Below are 20,533 nucleotides of genomic sequence, written 5' to 3'. Positions count from 1 at the left end.
GGATTCATCAACTTCATTGTAAAATAAATCTTTAACATCAATATTTATGGAACATGTCCACAAAAAATCGAGTTGTCAACACTGAATATTGCATTGTTGCATTTCTTTTCACACTTTATGAACTTACATTCATATTTTGTTGAAGTATTATTCAATAAATATATTTATAAAGGATTTTTAAATTTTTTCTATTTTTAGAAAAGTTTAAAAAAATCTCACATACCCCTTGGCATACCTTCAAGTACCCCCAGGGGTACACTTACCCCCATTTGAGAACCACTACTCTAGTGCACAGTCATGTTGGAGCATGGAATTGTCCAAAATGTTTTGGTATCCTAGAGCATTGAAGTTCCTTTCACTGGAACTAAGGAGCCAAGCCCAACTCCTAAAAAACAACCCCACACCATAATTCCTCCTCCACCAAATGTCACACTCCGCACAATGCAATCCGAAATGTAGCGTTCTCCTGGCAACCTCCAAACCCAGACTGGTCCATCAGATTGCCAGATGGAAAAGTGTGATTCATCAGTCCAGAGAAGGCGTCTCCATGGCTCTAGAGTCCAGTGGTGATGTCCTTTACACCACTGCATCCCACGCTTTGCATTGGACTTGGTGACGTATGGCTTAGACACAGCTGCTTAGTCATGGAAACCCATTCCATGAAGCTCTCTGCGTACTGTCCGTGGGCTAATTGGAAGTTCAGATGAAGTTTGGAGCTGTGTAGCAAGTGACTGTGCAGAAAGTCTTTGCACTATGCTGACCTCTCTGTCAGTTTACCTGGTCTACCACTTGGGGACTGAGTTGCTGTTGTTCCCAAACTCTTCACTTTTCTTATAATAAAATTGTCATGTCTATGTGATCATGTTTTGTTTTAGTCATGTTCTGTTTGTTTTTTGGCCACTCAGTTCCTGTTTTTGCACTTCCTGGTTTGTTTCGTCACAATGACTACCCATTAGTTTTCACCTGTCCTCATGTCTCACACCTGTTTTCGCTAATCACCAGAGTATTATTTAAGCCTGTCTGTTTCCGTCGTTCATTCTGGCAACATCACCTGCTACGCACCTTGTAATCCATGCCAATGATCCATGTCCTGTTCTCGTTCCGTTCCAAGTAAGTTTTATCGTTAGTTATGCCACAGTGCAAGTTTTTGTTTTATGTTCATAGTTTTGCCTTAGTGCGAGTTTTATTTTCACAGCCAAGTTTTGGTTCCGCCATTGTGTGCGCCTTTTGTTTGCCTTTTTTTGTGCAGTTATAGTGTTAAAATAAAAAATGTCTTTACCTTCATGCCATCTCCGGTCCAAGTTCACTTGCATCTCGGGAAAACAACCACCTCATAGTCCAAGTATTGACAAAAGTTGACTTTGGAATATTTAGGAACGAGAAAGTTTCACGACTGTATTTGTTGCACAGGTGGCATCCTATGACAATGTATGACATCCCTCTCCCTAGGTTTACGTGGCCTACCACTCGGTGGCTGAGTTGCTGTTGTTCCCAAACTTTTCCATTTTCTTATAATAAAGTTGACTTTGGAATATATTGGAGCGAGGACATTTCACGACTGGATTTGTTGCACAGGTGGCATCCTATGACAATATGTGAGCTCCCTCTTCCTAGGTTTACGTGGCCTACCACTCGGTGGCTGAGTTGCTGTTGTTCCCAAACTTTTCCATTTTCTTATAATAAAGTTGACTTTGGAATATATTGGAGCGAGGACATTTCACGACTGGATTTGTTGCACAGGTGGCATCCTATGACAATATATGACATCCCTCTCCCTAGGTTTACGTGGCCTACCACTCGGTGGCTGAGTTGCTGTTGTTCCCAAACTCTTCACTTTTCTTATAATAAAATTGTCATGTCTATGAGATCATGTTTTGTTTTAGTCATGTTCTGTTTGTTTTTTGGCCACTCAGTTCCTGTTTTTGCACTTTCTGGTTTGTTAATTCACCATGACTACCCATTAGTTTTCACCTGTCCTCATGTCTCACACCTGTTTTCACTAATCACCACAGTATTTTTTAAGCCTGTCTGTTTCCGTCGTTCATTCTGGCAGCATCACCCTCCATCACCTGCTACGCACCTTGTAATCCATGCCAATGATCCATGTCCTGTTCTCGTTCCGTTCCAAGTAAGTTTTATCGTTAGTTATGCCACAGTGCAAGTTTTTGTTTTATGTTCATAGTTTTGCCTTAGTGCAAGTTTTTTTTTCACAGCCAAGTTTTGGTTCCGCCATTGTGCGCGCCTTTTGTTTGCCTTTTTTTGTGCAGTTATAGTGTTAAAATAAAATATGTCTTTACCTTCATGCCATCTCCGGTCCAAGTTCACTTGCATCTCGGGAAAACAACCACCTCATAGTCCAAGTATTGACAAAAGTTGACTTTGGAATATTTAGGAACGAGAAAGTTTCACGACTGTATTTCTTGCACAGGTGGCATCCTATGACAATATATGACATCCCTCTCCCTAGGTTTACCTGGCCTACCACTTGGTGGCTGAGTTGCTGTTGTTCCCAAACTTTTCACTTTTCTTATAATAAAATTGTCATGTCTATGTGATCATGTTTTGTTTTAGTCATGTTCTGTTAGTTTTTTGGCCACTCAGTTCCTGTTTTTGCACTTTCTGGTTTGTTAATTCACCATGACTACCCATTAGTTTTCACCTGTCCTCATGTCTCACACCTGTTTTCACTAATCACCACAGTATTATTTAAGCCTGTCTGTTTCTGTCGTTCATTCTGGCAACATCACCCTCCATCACCTGCTACGCACCTTCTAACCCATGCCAATGATCCATGTCCTGTTCTCGTTCCGTTCCAAGTAAGTTTTATCGTTAGTTATGCCACAGTGCAAGTTTTTGTTTTGTGTTCATAGTTTTGCCTTAGTGCGAGTTTTGTTTTCACAGCCAAGTTTTGGTACCGCCATTGTGCGCGCCTTTTGTTTGCCTTTTTTTGTGCCGTTATAGTGTTAAAATAAAAAATGTCTTTACCTTCATGCCATCTCCGGTCCAAGTTCACTTGCATCTCGGGAAAACAACCATCTCATAGTCCAAGTATTGACAAAAGTTGACTTTGGAATATTTAGGAACGAGAAAGTTTCACGACTGTATTTGTTGCACAGGTGGCATCCTATGACAAAATATGACATCCCTCTCCCTAGGTTTATGTGGCCTACCATTTGGTGGCTGAGTTGCTGTTGTTCCCAAACTCTTCCATTTTCTTATAAAAAAGTTGACTTTGGAATATTTTGGAGCGAGGATATTTCATGACTGTATTTGTTGCACAGATGGCATCCAATGGCAATATATGACATCCCTCTCCCTAGGTTTATGTGGCCTACCCCTCAGTAGCTGAGTTGCTGTTGTTCCCAAACTTTTCCATTTTCTTATAATAAAGTTGACTTTGGAATATTTTGGAGCGAGGACATTTCACGACTGGATTTGTTGCACAGGTGGCATCCTATGACAATATATGACATCCCTCTCCCTAGGTTTACATGGCCTACCACTTGGTGGCTGAGTTGCTGTTGTTCCCAAACTTTTCCATTTTCTTATAATAAAGTTGACTTTGGAATATTTTGGAGCGAGGACATTTCACGACTGTATTTGTTGCACAGGTGGCATCCTATGAGAATATATGACATCCCTCTCCCTAGGTTTATGTGGCCTACCGCTTGGTGGCTGAGTTGCTGTTGTTCCCAAACTTTTCCATTTTCTTATAATAAAGTTGACTTTGGAATATTTAGGAGCGAGGACATTTCACGACTGGATTTGTTGGACAGGTGGCATCCTATGACAATATATGAGGTTTATGTGGCCTACCACTTGGTGGCTGAGTTGCTGTTGTTCCCAAACTTTTCCATTTTCTTATAATAAAGTTGACTTTGGAATATATTGGAGCGAGGACATTTCACGACTGGATTTGTTGCACAGGTGGCATCCTATGACAATATATGAGGTTTATGTGGCCTACCACTTGGTGGCTGAGTTGCTGTTGTTCCCAAACTTTTCCATTTTCTTATAATAAAGTTGACTTTGGAATATTTTGGAGCGAGGACATTTCACGACTGGATTTGTTGCACAGGTGGCATCCAATGACAGTTCCACGCTGGAAATCACTGACAGTGGTTCATTCTTTCACACATGTTTGTAGAAACAGTCTCCATGCCTAAGTGCTGGATTTGATACACCGGGCTAAGTCATTAGAACGACGTATTCTCATCAATTGGCAATACAGTGTAGCATTTTTTCCTGCTGTACCAGAAAAACAAACAAGTCTGTTTCCCTCAGGTGCAACATCGTCTTCACCTGTGCTGTGTTTACACTTCACAAACCTCCCTGGTCTTCTCCCACAGCGGCTCACAGATTTCAGAGCAGGAACGTGGAAATAAACGAGGTCTTTGACACTCACCCGCAAACTTGACGTGGAACTTGTTCTCCGGCTTGAGGATCTGCACGTAGAGCGGGCAGTTGGGCGCAAAGTCCTTCACGGCCCAGGCCCGCAGGATGGTCTGATGGTCCTGACCCCGTTAGAGACGGAAGGGAGAGAAAGTGATGGAGTGAAATGGATCCAGAACTCTTTCGTTAGCAGCGTCAGATTGCAGCTCCTCTCTAAGAGTCTTCATGATGGCTGCGACATTTTTGGGGACGTTGTTAGCATGCACAATGAGGAGTGGGGGACATACAGCAGCGATGCGGTCCACCTCGAAGCGGTTGCTGAGGATGAAGCAGGCCTCGGCGTCATCCATCCTGCAGGCGGATGGATGAGACACAGGAAGGAGGGTGTTGTTATCTCACAAACAAACCGGTCTGCTAAATTAGGCTTCTGTCATTATTGTCATGTCCGTGTCATCGTGTTTTCTTTTAGTCATGTTCGGTTTTGTTTTTTGGACTCTTTGAGCACTTTTGTTTGTTTTGTCACCATAGCAACCCATTAGTTTTCCCCTGTCGAGTCACGCACCTGATTTCACTGATCATGTCACTGCTATTTAAGCCAGTCTGTTTCTGTTGTTCGTCCTGGTGATATTATCCTATCCATCTATCCATCCATTCTATCTCTGCTACCCATGAGATTCCTGTTTATTATACTTCATGCTTCATGCCAGACCACAGTAAGTGTTTTTGTGTTTTTCGGTTGGTAGAGTGGCCGTGCCAGCAACTTGAGGGTTGCAGGTTCGATTCCCGTTTCCGCCAACCTAGTCACTGCCGTTGTGTCCTTGGGCAAGACACTTTACCCACCTGCTCCCAGTGCCATCCACACTGGTTTAAATGTAACTTAGATATTGGGTTTCACTATGTAAAGCGCTTTGAGTCACTAGAGAAAATGCGCTATATAAATATCATTTACTTCACTTCACTTTGTTTCGTGTTCATAGTTAATTGCCTTTGTGCAAGTCTTTTGTTTTCATAAGTCACGTTTGTTCTCCGCCATTGTGCGCGCCTTTTGTTTGTTCATTTTGTTAGTGTTAAAATAAATGATTTCCTCACCAACTTTCCTTTGCCTTCCGGGAAAACAAACCCCAAGATTCACGTTTTGACAATTATTACATAAACATTGTTATTAAAACATAAAAATACGATTGGTGCAGTGACGTGCGGTCAGGGGAGGCAGGGGGAGGCAGTGCCTCACCCGTGATCATGCAAATAAATAAAATATATAATGATAAAATAATTGTAATTGTTAGTTTTTAATTTTCGTTTAGCTTCACCAATTTGGATTATTTTTTTCTTCAAAATCGCTGAATTTTCGCAATCCCTCGTAAATTTCTCTGTCTGCCGTGCGGTCAGAGCACGTTCTTGTCTGACGGTAGAGAAAAAAGCTGAGGTGAAGCAAACAGTTCTCGTGCCTCACAATAGGGGCGCTCATGATCAGAGACACACGGTGCACTGCAAAAACTGAAATATAAGTAAGATTAAATATGTTAAATGAGGGGGATATTTGCTCATTTTCTGTCTGATAAGAAAATTCTTCTCACTAAGCAGATTTAATGTTTGAGTGTTTGACTTGTTTTGGACTTGTTTTTTTCCAAATTCCATTGTATGTTGTACTCTTCTTCTGACACCACCAGATGGCAGTATAAATGTCCACATAAGTGGCCATAAGACCCCAATTCAGTAGTGTGGAAATAAGAGCTAAAAGGTGCTGTCCACGCATGTGGCCACTAGGCCTTAAATATAATATAATAAAAATGCTTATGCTTTCAGTTTTTTTGTATGTGACTTCAATTAAATGAATAAAAAATATATATATGTATTGTTTCAAAAACAGATTTTTGTCCTTTTTAAAAGAACATCTCATTTTAAAAGGGCCATCTCCTCCTCGACCAACCTTTTTGTAGCTGCGGACCAGTCAACGCTTGATAAGTTGTCCCGCGGCCCGGCGGGGGATTCTTTTTTCTTTTTTTTTGTCATGAAAAAGGGAGGTTTTTTGGGTTGGTGCACTAATTTATTATTTCTTATGTTGATTTAATAAAAAACAAAAAATCATTCCAAAAAAAAAAATAATAATAAAAAATTATTCTGCGGCCCGGTACCAATTGTGTTGGGGACCACTGTAGTTTAGTACAAGAATTGATTCTGAATCGAATCACAACCCCAACAATCAGAATCGAATCATGAGTTGTAAGATTTCTACAGGCAGTGGTTAGTAAAGTTTACGAAGTGTAGATAGAATCGTGTTCTGGCAGAAAGTAAGCAGTTACTAACATGAAACTACCAAGTAGATTAATAAGAGACAGAATAATATGACGATTGTTGGGCTTTTCGATCCATACATCGGTCATGTTGATACCAAGGGTAGTATCAGATCTACTAGAGTGATTAGATCGCCATCCATCCATCCATCCATCCATCCATCCATCCATCCATCCATCCCTCCCCTATTGACAGTCCTTGGTAAAAAATGATCAGGTTAGTGTTATACTAATTCTGCATGTTTGTTTTGTCTAAAATACTACATTATGTCTCTAAGAACGGATTTACGAGGCCCTGCTGGTGTTCTGCTGATACTCACTTGGCCCTCATCAGGTCCTGGTCTTTGAGGGCAGAACCCTGCAGGTAGATGACTCTCTGGGCCCACAGAGGAACGTGGAGGACTCTTCTGACCTGGACATCCATCTCTGCTGGACATAGGATCACCACGTAGTAATCCTACACACAACCAAACATAAAGACTATGATATACTTCCCCTAAGTGTTATAGATGTCTTTTCAATATTTTCAAGGCAAAAAAAAGAGCAAAACCACACCCTGAAAATAATTTAGTAAGACATTCAAATGCTACGGAGCATTTTCTAGGGCTTTAGTCCGGGTTCGTACACCTTTTCCACGGCCAAATTCAAGCACTTTTTAAGGACTTTCAAGATCAATTTTCCAGTAGCCTTAAAAAGACGAAAAGCAGTGTGAGTCAATCCATAGCCTTCTTGTTTGAGTTCAGTCTGAGTCACTCCATAGCCTTCTTGTTTGAGTTCAGTCTGAGTCACTCCATAGCCTTCTTGTTTGAGTTCAGTCTGAGTCAATCCATAGCCTTCTTGTTTGAGTTCAGTCTGAGTCAATCCATAGCCTTCTTGTTTGAGTTCAGTCTGAGTCAATCCATAGCCTTCTTGTTTGAGTTCAGTCTGAGTCACTCCATAGCCTTCTTGTTTGAGTTCAGTCTGAGTCACTCCCTAGCCTTCTTGTTTGAGTTCAGTCTGAGTCACTCCATAGCCTTCTTGTTTGAGTTCAGTCTGAGTCACTCCATAGCCTTCTTGTTTGAGTTCAGTCTCAGTCACTCCATAGCCTTCTTGTTTGAGTTCAATCTGAGTCACTCCATAGCCTTCTTGTTTGAGTTCAGTCTGAGTCAATCCATAGCCTTCTTGTTTGAGTTCAGTGTGAGTCAATCCATAGCCTTCTTGTTTGAGTTCAGTCTGAGTCAATCCATAGCCTTCTTGTTTGAGTTCAGTCTGAGTCACTCCATAGCCTTCTTGTTTGAGTTCAGTCTGAGTCACTCCATAGCCTTCTTGTTTGAGTTCAGTCTGAGTCAATCCATAGCCTTCTTGTTTGAGTTCAGTCTGAGTCACTCCATAGCCTTCTTGTTTGAGTTCAGTCTGAGTCAATCCATAGCCTTCTTGTTTGAGTTCAGTCTGAGTCACTCCATAGCCTTCTTGTTTGAGTTCAGTCTGAGTCAATCCATAGCCTTCTTGTTTGAGTTCAGTCTGAGTCACTCCATAGCCTTCTTGTTTGAGTTCAGTCTGAGTCACTCCATAGCCTTCTTGTTTGAGTTCAGTGTGAGTCAATCCATAGCCTTCTTGTTTGAGTTCAGTCTGAGTCAATCCATAGCCTTCTTGTTTGAGTTCACCAAATGCTGTCTGGGGGAAAAATAGGGAAAGTCTGCTAAAGCCTAACATAGAAGCAGCAGTTATCATCAACTGCATGTGGCATTAAAAGGGAATTGCCGGGAACCATTTTTGCTGATTTAACCCCCAATTCCAAGCCTTGATGCCGAGTCCCGAGCAGGGAAGTAATGGCTCCCATTTTTCTAGTCTTTGATATGATTCGACAAACTACAGACCTCAGGGCGGAAACTCTAACCAATCAGCCACTGAGTAGGTGGCCTAGTGGTTCCGTTCCATTCCGCACCAGGAAGTAAACGGCGTCCTTAGCATGACTCAAGTCTCCTGTCCCATCTTTACATCAAACACAACGCAGAGTCCAGGAGGTTTGAGATCACGACGACTACAGTGACTTCAGCACTACGAGATGAAATGTGAAACTTCAAAAAATAGATTTACCTTTCTTTTATTACCTCAGTTTTGTTTTTTCAAACATTGGTGCTGTGTGCGAAAGCCCAAAGGTCAACTTTGTGTCAGGCTTACCACTGTTTGTGTTTTAGTTTTTCCTCTCTGTGTGTGTGTAGTATTTCCTGTCTTTAGTTCCTGTCAGCACTCTTATTTTGGTTCAGCTTCCTGTTGGTCTGGCTGTGCGCTGTTTCCTCTCAGCTGCGGCTGATTGGCACCTGGTTACACCTGGTGTCAATCAGCCTGGTCCTATTTGTACCTGCTTTTGTCCTCCAGTCAGGGCTGGATTATTGTCTTGTCGATGTCGCTCTTGTCGCTACTGTCGTGTCGTGCCATGTCTTGTATTTGCAGCATAGCGGTAAGCTACATCTGTTAGATGTTTGTAGCTTACTTTATGACTCATGTAGCTTACGTTATGACTTCTGTTTTCCTGCTCGCTCCCCTTTAGCTTCCACGCTAGACCCTTTTTGTTTTTGCTAGCTCCCATGTTAAGCTCCTTTTATTGTCTATCTCTCATGCTAGCTCCCTTAGTTTGTTATCTGCCCACGTGCGCGCCCTTTGTTAGTACCCTTTTGTTTGTTCTTGTTCTAGTATTTTGATTAAAACACGTTTACCTGCAAAAGGCCTGCCTCCTTCTCTGCTTCTTGGGGTTCGTCAACAACTAGCTCTGACACTTTGATGACGTTATGACTTCCGCATTGCTGGCAGTAAGTCGGCCCCGTACCCAGTGAGGGTTGGACTCTTTCTTTTGTCACCGATTCTGTTCATAACTTATATGGACAGAATTTCTAGGCGCAGTCAGGGTATTAAGGAAATCTAGTTTGGTGGCTGCAGGATTAGGTCTCTGCTTTTTGCAGATGATGTGGTCCTGATGGCTTCATCTGGCCAGGATCTTCAGGTCTCACTGGATGGGTTCGCAGCAGAGTGTGAAGAAACTGCACCTCCAAGTCCGAGTCCATGGTTCTTGCCCAGAAAAGGGTGGAGACCCTGCCCCAAGTGGAGGAGTTCAAGTACCTAGGAGTCTTGTTCACGAGTGGGGGAAGAGTGGATGGTGAGATCGACAGGCGGATCGGTGCGGCGTCTTCAGTAATGCGGACGTTGTATCGATCCATTATGGTGAAGAAGGAGCTGAGCCGGAAGGCAAAGCTCTCAATTTACCGGTCGATCTACGTTCCCATCCTCACCTATGGTCATGAGCTTTGGGTCATGACCGAAAGGACAAGATCACGGGTACAAGCGGCCCAAATGAGTTTGGGTCTCTCCCTTAGAGATAGGGTGAGAAGCTCTGCCATCCGGGAGGAACTCAATCAATCAATCAATGTTTATTTATATAGCCCCAAATCACAAATGTCTCAAAGGACTGCACAAATCATTACGACTACAACATCCTCGGAAGAACCCACAACTCAAGAACTCAAAGTAAAGCCGCTGCTCCTTCACATCGAGAGGAGCCAGATGAGGTGGTTCGGGCATCTGGTCAGGATGCAACCTGAACGCCTCCCTAGGGAGATGTTTAGGGCTTTGGACTGGACTCTCGCGACTGTGTTGGATCCATTATGGATTGAACTTTCACAGTATCATGTTAGACCCGCTCGACATCCATTGCTTTCCTCCTCTCCAAGGTTCTCATAGTCATCATTGTCACCGACGTCCCACTGGGTGTGAGTTTTCCTTGCCCTTATGTGGGCCTACCGAGGATGTCGTAGTGGTTTGTGCAGCCCTTTGAGACACTAGTGATTTAGGGCTGGACTGGACTCTCACACTATTATGTTAGATCCACTATGGACTGGACTCTCACACTATTATGATAGATCCACTATGGACTGGACTCTCACTATTATGTTAGATCCACTATGGACTGGACTCTCACACTATTATGTTAGATCCACTATGGACTGGACTCTCACTATTATGTTAGATCCACTATGGACTGGACTCTCTTACTATTATGTTAGATCCACTATGGACTGGACTCTCTTACTATTGTGTTAGATCCACTATGGACTGGACTCTTACTATTATGTTAGATCCACTATGGACTGGACTCTCACACTATTATGTTAGATCCACTATGGACTGGACTCTCTTACTATTATGTTAGATCCACTATGGACTGGACTCTCACTATTATGTTAGATCCACTATGGACTGGACTCTCACACTATTATGTTAGATCCACTATAAACTGGACTCTCACACTATTATGATAGATCCACTATGGACTGGACTCTCACTATTATGTTAGATCCACTATGGACTGGACTCTCACACAATTATGTTAGATCCACTATGGACTGGACTGTCACTATTATGTTAGATCCACTATGGACTGGACTCTCACACAATTATGTTAGATCCACTATGGACTGGACTCTCACACTATTATGTTAGATCCACTATGGACTGAACTATCACACTATTATGTTAGATCCACTATGGACTGGACTCTTACTATTATGTTAGATCCACTATGGACTGGACTCTCACTATTATGTTAGATCCACTATGGACTGGACTCTCACACTATTATGTTAGATCCGCTATGGACTGGACTCACACTATTATGTTAGATCCACTATGGACTGGACTCTCACTATTATGTTAGATCCACTATGGACTGGACTCTCACACTATTATGTAAGATCCACTATGGACTGGACTCTCTCACTGTTATGTTAGATCACTATGGACTGGACTCTCTCACTATTATGTTGGATTCACTATGGACTGGACTATCACACTATTATGTTAGATCCACTATGGACTGGACTCTCACACTATTATGTTAGATCCACTATGGACTGGACTCTCTCACTATTATGTTGGATTCACTATGGACTGGACTATCACACTATTATGTTAGATCCACTATGGACTGGACTCTCACACTATTATGTTAGATTCACTATGGACTGGACTCTCACTATTATGTTAGATCCACTATGGACTGGACTCTCACACTATTATGTTAGATCCACTATGGACTTCACTCTCACACTATTATGTTAGATCCATTATGGACTGGACTTTCACATCTGTGGTCCCCTCCAAGGTTTCTCATTGTCTCATTGGGTTGAGTTTTTCCTTGCTCTGATGTGGTATCTGAGTCGAGGATGTTGTTGTGTCTTGTGCAGACCTTTGAAACACTTGTGATTTAGGGCTATATAAGTAAACATTGATTGATTGATTTTTTTTTTTCTAGTCCTTCACTCTCACTTTCCTCATCCACGAATCTTTCATCCTCGCTCAAATTAATGGGGGAATCGTCGCTTTCTCGGTCCGAATCGCTCTGGCTGCTGGTGGCCATGATTGTAAACAATGTTCAGATGTGAGGAGCTCCACAACCCGTGACGTCACACGCACATCGTCTGCTACTTCCGGTACAGGCAAGGCTTTTTTTATTAGCGACCAAAATCGATGTTCTCTACTAAATCCTTTCAGCAAAAATATGTCGAAATGATGAAGTATGACACATAGAATGGAGCTGCTATCCCCGTTTAAATAAGAACATCTCATTTCAGTAGGACTTTAACTTCAAGCAAGAGGCTATAAACTAATTAGCATGCGCACGTGTGGCCAACACACACATGAGCAAGGCAGCAGTGGCGTGATCCAACCAACTGCTGCAATAATCCAATGTGTTGACCTCAGATGGAAAAGGATTACGGACCACCGACACCAAGCTTCTCGTGCAAGACTTGTGTGGAGCACCTGGAGGCGAGGATGAGCAAAGAACTCATTGAGGAAGTCCATGAGGAGGTCGATCTTGAGGCAGCTGACACACAACACCACGTGCTTCTCCGTCTGCGCCCTGTAGCGGCTGTAGTTCCCGCCGGACTTCTGGCGCTCCATCCACAGGAAGGCCAGCTGCTCAAACTGCATTTGGGGCGACAGCAGACTTAGTCAGCAGACGGGAGGGAGAAGTTGACTATTCAATCTTTGATTTGGTAAATACATACATGTATTTATATACATATAAATATACATCTACAAACCCCGTTTCCATATGAGTTGGGAAATTGTGTTAAATGTAAATATAAACAGAATACAATGATTTGCAAATCCTTTTCAAGCCATATTCAGTTGAATATGCTACAAAGACAACATATTTGATGTTCAAACTCATAAACTTTATTTTTTCTTGGCAAATAATGATTAACTTAGAATTTCATGGCTGCAACACGTGCCAAAGTAGTTGGGAAAGGGCATGTTCACCACTGTGTTACATCACCTTTTCTTTTAACAACACTCAATAAACGTTTGGGAACTGAGGAAACTAATTGTTGAAGCTTTGAAAGTGGAATTCTTTCCCATTCTTGTTTTATGTAGAGCTTCAGTCCTTCAACAGTCCGGGGTCTCCGCTGTCCTATTTTACGCTTCACACATTTTCCATGGGAGACAGGTCTGGACTTCAGGCGGGCCAGGAAAGTACCCGCACTCTTTTTTTACGAAGCCACACTGTTGTAACACTTGCTGAATGTTGCTTGGCATTGTCTTGCTGAAATAAGCAGGGGCGTCCATGAAAAGGACGGCGCATAGATGGCAGCATATGTTGCTCCAAAACCTGTATGTACCTTTCAGCATTAATGGTGCCTTCACAGATGTGTAAGTTACCCATGCCTTGGGCACTAATGCACCCCCATACCATCACACATGCTGGCTTTTACACTTTGCGTCGATAACAATCTGGATGGTTAGCTTCCTCTTTGGTTCGGATGACACGATGTCGAATATTTTCAAAATCAATTTGAAATGTGGACTCGTCAGACCACAGAACACTTTTCCACTTTGCATCAGTCCATCTTAGATGATCTCGGGCCCAGAGAAGCCGGCGGCGTTTCTGGATGTTGTTGATAAAAGGCTTTCGCTTTGCATAGTAGAGCTTTAACTTGCACTTACAGATGTAGCGACTGTTTTGCTTGAGACTCCATTGTTTCCTTTTTTTTGGTGCAAATAATCATTAACTTTAGAATTTGATGCCAGCAACACGTGACAAAGAAGTTGGGAAAGGTGGCAAAAAATAAGAAAGGATGGGGCGAGGTACACCCCTTTGTCCACAACTGCGTGAGCAAATAGTCAAACAGTTTAAGAACAACCTTTCTCAAAGTGACATTGCAAGAAATTGAGGGATTTCAACATCTACGCTCCATAATATCATCAAAAGGTTCAGAGAATCTGGAGAAATCACTCCACGTAAGCGGCATGGCCGGAAACCAACATTGAATGACCGTGACCTTCCATCTGTATCAAAAACCGACATCAATCTCTAAAGGATATCACCACATGGGCTCAGGAACACTTCAGAAAACCACTGTCACTAAATACAGTGGTTTTTCAGCGGCATAGCTCGGTTGGTAGAGCGTCTGTGCCAGCAACTTGAGGGTTGCAGGTTCGATTCCCACTTCCGCCATCCTAGTCACTGCCGTTGTGTCCTTGGGCAAGACACTTTACACACCTGCTCCCAGTGCCACCCACACTGCTTTAAATGTAACTTAGATATTGGGTTTCACTATGTAACGCGCTTTGAGTCACTAGAGAAAAGCGCTATATAAATATAATTCACTTCACTTCACTACAGTTGGTCGCTACATCTGTAAGTGCAAGTTAGAGCTCTACTATGCAAACGTGAGACAGGTGCGTGACATGAGGACAGGTGAAAACTAATGGGTACTCATGGAAACAAAACAAACAAGGAAGTGCAAAAACAGGAAACAATGGAGTCTTAAGCAAAACAGAACATAACTACACAAAACATGATCACAAGACATGACAGTCGCTACATCTGTAAGTGCAAGTTAAAGCTCTACTATGCAAAGCGAAAGACGTTTATCAACAACATCCAGAAACGCCGCCGGCTTCTCTGGGCCCGAGATCATCTAAGATGGACTGATGCAAAGTGGAAAAGTGTTCTGTGGTCTGAAGAGTCCGCATTTCAAATTGTTTTTGGAAATATTCGACATTGTGTCATCCGGACCAAAGGGGAAGTGAACCATCCAGACTGTTATCGACGCAAAGTTGAAAAGCCAGCATGTGTGATGGTATGGGGGTGCATTAGTGCCCAAGGCATGGGTAACTTACACATCTGTGAAGGCACCATTAATGCTGAAAGGTACATACAGGTTTTGGAACAACATATGCTGCCATCTAAGCGCCATCTTTTTCATGGACGCCCCTGCTTATTTCAGAGGCCACATTCAGCACGTTACAACAGCGTGGCTTTAGTAAAAAAAAAGAGTGTGTGTACTTTCCTGGCCCGCCTGCAGTCCAGACCTGTCTCCCATGGAAAATGTGTGGTGCATTATGAAGCATAAAATAGGACAGCGGAGACCCCGGACTGTTGAAGGACTGAAGCTCTACATAAAACAAGAATGGGAAAGAATTCCACTTTCAAAGCTTCAACAATTAGTTTCCTCAGTTCCCAAACGTTTATTGAGTGTTGTTAAAAGAAAAGGTGATGTAACACAGTGGTGAACATGCCCTTTCCCAACTACTTAGGCACTTGTTGCAGCCATGAAATTCCCAGTTAATCATTATTTGCAAAGAAAAAATAAAGTTTATGAGTTTGAACATCAAATATGTTGTCTTTGTAGCATATTCAACTGAATATGGCTTGAAAAGGATTTGCAAATCATTGTATTCTGTTTATATTTACATCGAACACAATTTCCCAACTCATATGGAAACAAGGTTTGTGAAATCATAAAAGGATGTTGCTGTATTATTAATATGTGTAATATTTCTTCACTTTCTGACCGACCATGCAAATAAGTTGACACACATTCTCTGTTCCTCGAGCACTGATCCTGCAGCCGTGTATGCAAATACGTGTCAGTTTGTTTGCCAACACAACATGGTGCTAATCTAGCAAACAACATCATCACATTATATTGACAACATACACATTTTGACCAGCTTTGTGCCAAACTTATCCCCATAAACTCATTCCACAGACGGTCACACGGCGACAAGAACCTCACACTGTGTGAGGACTCACTGCATCCTACGTCTTTTTACAACACTATTTTTATTCTCTCGATCCCTCGAATGTCATTAAACTGCTTTATGTGCACAACACTAAACAAAATGTGTTGTTACATCCTGTCCTGTTTGCAATCTCCCAACTGGCCAACAACCGCACTTACAAAAAAGACTTCAGACAAGGAATAATTTGATTTTAAGTTCAGTATTTGGACAGCCATCCAAGGGATGAGAACCAGGTGTCCTAATCACTTGGCCCGGTGTATCAAATCAAGCACTTAGGCATGGAGACTGTTTTTACGAAAGAATGGGCCACTCTCGGTGATTTCCAGCGTGGAACTGTCAGAGGATGCCACCTGTGCAACAAATCTAGTCGTGAAATGTCCTCGCTCCGAAATAGTCCAAAGTCTACTTTATTATAAGAAAAGTAAAGAGTTTGAGAACAACAGCAACTCAGCCAGCAAGTGGTGGGCCAGGTAAACTGACAGAGAGGTCAGCATAGTGCAAAGACTTTCTGCACAGTCAGTCCAAACTTCATCTGACGTTACGATTAGCCCACGTCCAGTATGCAGAGAGCTTCATGGAATGGCTTTCCATGGCCGGGCAGCTGAACCTAAGCCACACATCACCAAGTCCAATGCAAAGATTGGGGTGCTTGGTGTAAAGGACATCACCACTGGACTCCAGAGCAGTGGAGATGCCTTCTCTGGACTGATGAATCACGCTTTTCCATCTGGCAATCTGATGGACCAGTCTGGGTTTGGAGGTTGCCAGGGGGAACGCTACATTTCGGACTGCATTGTGTGGAGTGTGAAATTTGGTGGAGGAGGAATTAGGGTGTGGGGTTGTTTTTCAGGAGTTGGGCTTGGCCCCTTAGTTCCCGTGAAAGGAACTTTTTGAATGCTGAGGGATACCAAAATATTTTGGACAATTCCATGCTCCCAATCTGGTGGGAACAGTTTGGAGCGGGCCCCTTCCTCTTCCAACATGAATGTGCACCAGTGCACAAAGCAAGGTCCATAAAGACACGGATGACAAAGTCTGGTGTGGATGAACTTGACTGGCCTGCACAGAGTCCTGACCTGAACCTAATAGAACACCTTTGTGATGAATTAGAACGGAGACTAAGAGCCAGGCAACATCAGTGTGTGACCTCACCAATGCGCTTTTGAAAGAATGGTGGAAAATGTCCTATCAACACACTCCGCAACCTTGTGGACAGCCTTCCCAGAAGAGTTGAAGCTGTGATAGCTGCAGTAGGTGTCATATTGAACCCTGTGGGTTAGGAATGGGATGGCACTTCAAGTTCATTTGCGAGTTAAAGCAGGAGGCCAAATACTTCTGGCAATATATATATATATATATATATATATATATATATATATATATATATATATATATATATATATATTGTAGTCAATAAGCTCCTTCCTTTTCGCTATCTTCTTGGTGTGTAGATCCACATGCGACCTACACTGACACCATTTCTGTTACAAAGTAGCATAGTTCTAACTCAAGTCAGTCAGATGACTCGATACGGAAGTCCTAAAAACTACAGCATGGCTGACGGGGGAGAAGATGCTGTCGAAGTGGAGGCACGTAAATAAGACTGCTGAAGAGGCGGTGAAAAAGCGGCTTGAAAACGGTCCTTAAAACATCATCGATGCAAAATGTTGACCAGACAAGCACTATCACATGTTATAAAAACCACAAGGAAGTCTGTTAAATGTAGAAAATAAATCATAATATGACCTCTTTAAAGAAGTTATGGCAGAAGTAATGATTTCATGTTTGTTTGTTTTTTTAATGAAAAAGTATCTTATAAAAATAATATACTTTATTTAGTCATTTAAAATTACTGAAATAAAGAAGATGCAGGGAGTGGAGTGTATTTTGATTATATTACACATGTTATTTTATTATGTAATTATTTTGTCATTGTTTAACTATATTTTTAGAATATTTTTTTTTTACATTTTTCTTTTCTTCTCTTATTTTAATTAACTACTTTACACATGTTGTTTTATTATGTAATTATTTTGTCAGTGTTTAACTATATTTTTAGATTATTTTTTTTTTAATTTTTATTTTCTTCACTTTTATTTCAATTACGCACATTATTTTATTACAAACGTAGTCTGTCATTTTTAAATGATTTTATATTATTTTCAGATTTATTTACATTTCTTTTTTTCTTTCAATTTTTTTAATAGATTTATATAATTTGATACAATATTTCAACAAAACAGTCGAATTGGTTACGGCAGTGTTTTTCAACCACTGTGTCGCGGCACACTAGTGTGCTTTGGGAGATTATCTCATTTCACCTACCATGAATTGATTAACGTGAAAAACTTATTGGGGTGTTACCATTTAGTGGTCAATTGTAGGGAATATGTACTGTACTGTGCAATCTACTAATAAAAGTATCAATCAATCAAACCTATTTGGTTTAAAAATATTTTTGGAAAACCAGTAATTATAGTCTGCAAATGATGTGTTGTTGTTGAGTGTCGGTGCTGTCTAGAGCTCGGCAGAGTAACCCTGTAATACTCTTCCATATCAGTAGGTGGCAGCAGGTAGCTAATTGCTTTATGGATGTCTGAAACAGCGGGAGGCAGCGTGCAGGTAAAAAGGTGCCTAACGCTTAAACAAAAGAATGAACAAAAGGTGAGTGCCCTTAAGAAAAGGCAATGAAAGTTAAGGAAGACTATGTAGAACCAAACTAAAACTGAACTTGCTACAAAGTAAACAAAAACAGAATGCTGGACGACAGCAAAGACTTACTGTGGAGCAAAGATAAAGTACATCCGAACGTGTCATGACAATCAACAATGTCTCAACAAAGAAGGATAAAAACAACTGCAATATTCTTGATTGCTTAAAACAAAGTCAAAGCGGGGAATATCGCTCGACAGGAAAATAACAAAAAAAGAGAAAAAGCCACCAAAATAGGAGCGCAAGAAAAGAAGTAAAACACTACACACAGGAAAAGAGTAAAAAAGTGCAAATAAGTCAGGGTGTGATGTGACAGGTGGTGACAGTACACCTACTTTGAGACAAGAGCTATAGTCATGCATGCTTGCTTATGCTTTCAAGTCATATCCAACAATAGTGAGAACCACTTTTTACTGTCAACTGAGTTCCATTTTTTAATGATTTCTGCTGGTGTTGTGCCTCCATTATTTCAACGCAAAAAATGTGCCTCGGCTCAAAAAAGCTTGAACAACACTGGGTTACGGACTCCAAGGCATCAGTTGGAGTACAAAATGTCGGTGAATGGTGAGTAAACGTGCACATTGGTGTTCATCCTGCATGTCCAACTTTGGCCATGTGGATATTCTTTGCTGGAGACAAATATGTGTACACAGATATTTGTGTTACAGTGAATTCCCGAGGAGGAAATGCCGATCAGCAGCATGGACATCAGCAACATGTCCTCCACTACACCGTCCTCACTACATTCACCCATAAATACACCTGACATTTACAAACTGGCCCCGCTTAGCCTCAACCTCCCGGCCCGAGTCCTGCCATGACCAGCAGGGCTTATTGATTTGTTTTTTGTTTTGACTTTTTTCACACTTGCACCTCCTGAAAATATCGCACAGTTTGGAGTTTTCTCCCAGAAACAAATACATTTGTCAGAAGCTGTCATGACCTCTTGTTGTTGATGTTGTTTACCCTGACATTGGCTCAACAACAACAACAACAAAAATGACATTTATCTGGACGACCACCTCCAGCCAAGCAGCATCCAAACATACATATATATATATATATATATATATATATATATATATATATATATACATATATATATATATATATATATATATATATATATATATACATACATACATACATATATAAGGGCTACACGGTGGAAGAGGGGTTAGTGCGTCTGCCTCACAATACAAACGTCCTGCAGTCCTGGGTTCAAATCCAGGCTCAGAATCTTTCTGTGTGGAGTTTGCATGTTCTCCCCATGAATGCGTGGGTTCCCTCCGGGTACTCCGGCTTCCTCCCACCTCCAATGACATGCACCTGGGGATAGGCCCCTCCCACCTCCAAAGACATGCACCTGGGGATAGGCCTCTCCCACCTCCAAAGACATGCACCTGGGGATAGGCCCCTCCCACCTCCAAAGACATGCACCTGGGGATAGGCCCCTCCCACCTCCAAAGACATGCACCTGGGGATAGGCCCCTCCCACCTCCAAAGACATGCACCTGGGGATAGGTTGATTGGCAACACTAAATGGTCCCTAGTGTGTGAATGTTGTCTGTCTATCTGTGTTGGCCCTGTGATGAGGTGGCGACTTGTCCAGGGTGTACCCCGCCTCCCGCCCGATTGTAGCTGAGATAGGCGCCATCGCCCCCCGCAACCCCAAAAGGGAATAAGCGGTAGAAAATGGATGGATGGATGGATGGATGGATATATATATATGTATGTAAATGTATGTATGTATGTATACATGTGTATACATATTTGTGTATATGTATAGTAATGATATTCACCACTATTGTAAATGTTATATGGTATTGTGAATAAACTTGTAACTTGAACTTGTATATATGTATTTATATGTATGTAAATGTGTGTGTGTATATATGTATATATATATATATGTATATATATGTTTGTATATGTGTATGTATATGTGTATATATATAGGTGTGTATGTATGCATACGTGTGTATATATATATAAATATATATATACATACGTATGTATATATGTATATGTAGTGAGGTGAAGTGAATTATATTTATATAGCGCTTTTC

General features: G+C 41.7%; 1 protein-coding gene across 1 annotated transcript in view; it reads right to left on the bottom strand.

Annotated features, from left to right (window-relative positions):
* The window catches only part of kcnt2b (potassium sodium-activated channel subfamily T member 2b), a 148,562-nt gene that overhangs the window by 41,215 nt on the left and 86,814 nt on the right, over nt 1–20,533 (bottom strand). The window contains exons 11-14 of the mRNA XM_061905189.1: nt 12,480–12,644; nt 7,007–7,143; nt 4,680–4,743; nt 4,406–4,514 (exon numbers count right to left, since the gene is read on the bottom strand). Coding sequence (XP_061761173.1) covers nt 4,406–4,514; nt 4,680–4,743; nt 7,007–7,143; nt 12,480–12,644 — 475 coding nt within the window. The remainder of the gene's footprint in view (nt 1–4,405; nt 4,515–4,679; nt 4,744–7,006; nt 7,144–12,479; nt 12,645–20,533) is intronic.

This window comes from Nerophis ophidion, linkage group LG07, assembly GCF_033978795.1.
Source record: "Nerophis ophidion isolate RoL-2023_Sa linkage group LG07, RoL_Noph_v1.0, whole genome shotgun sequence".
Lineage (NCBI taxonomy): Eukaryota > Metazoa > Chordata > Actinopteri > Syngnathiformes > Syngnathidae > Nerophis > Nerophis ophidion.
The sequence above is the reverse complement of the archived record's forward strand: the minus strand, read 5'-3'. Positions and strand labels throughout refer to the sequence as shown.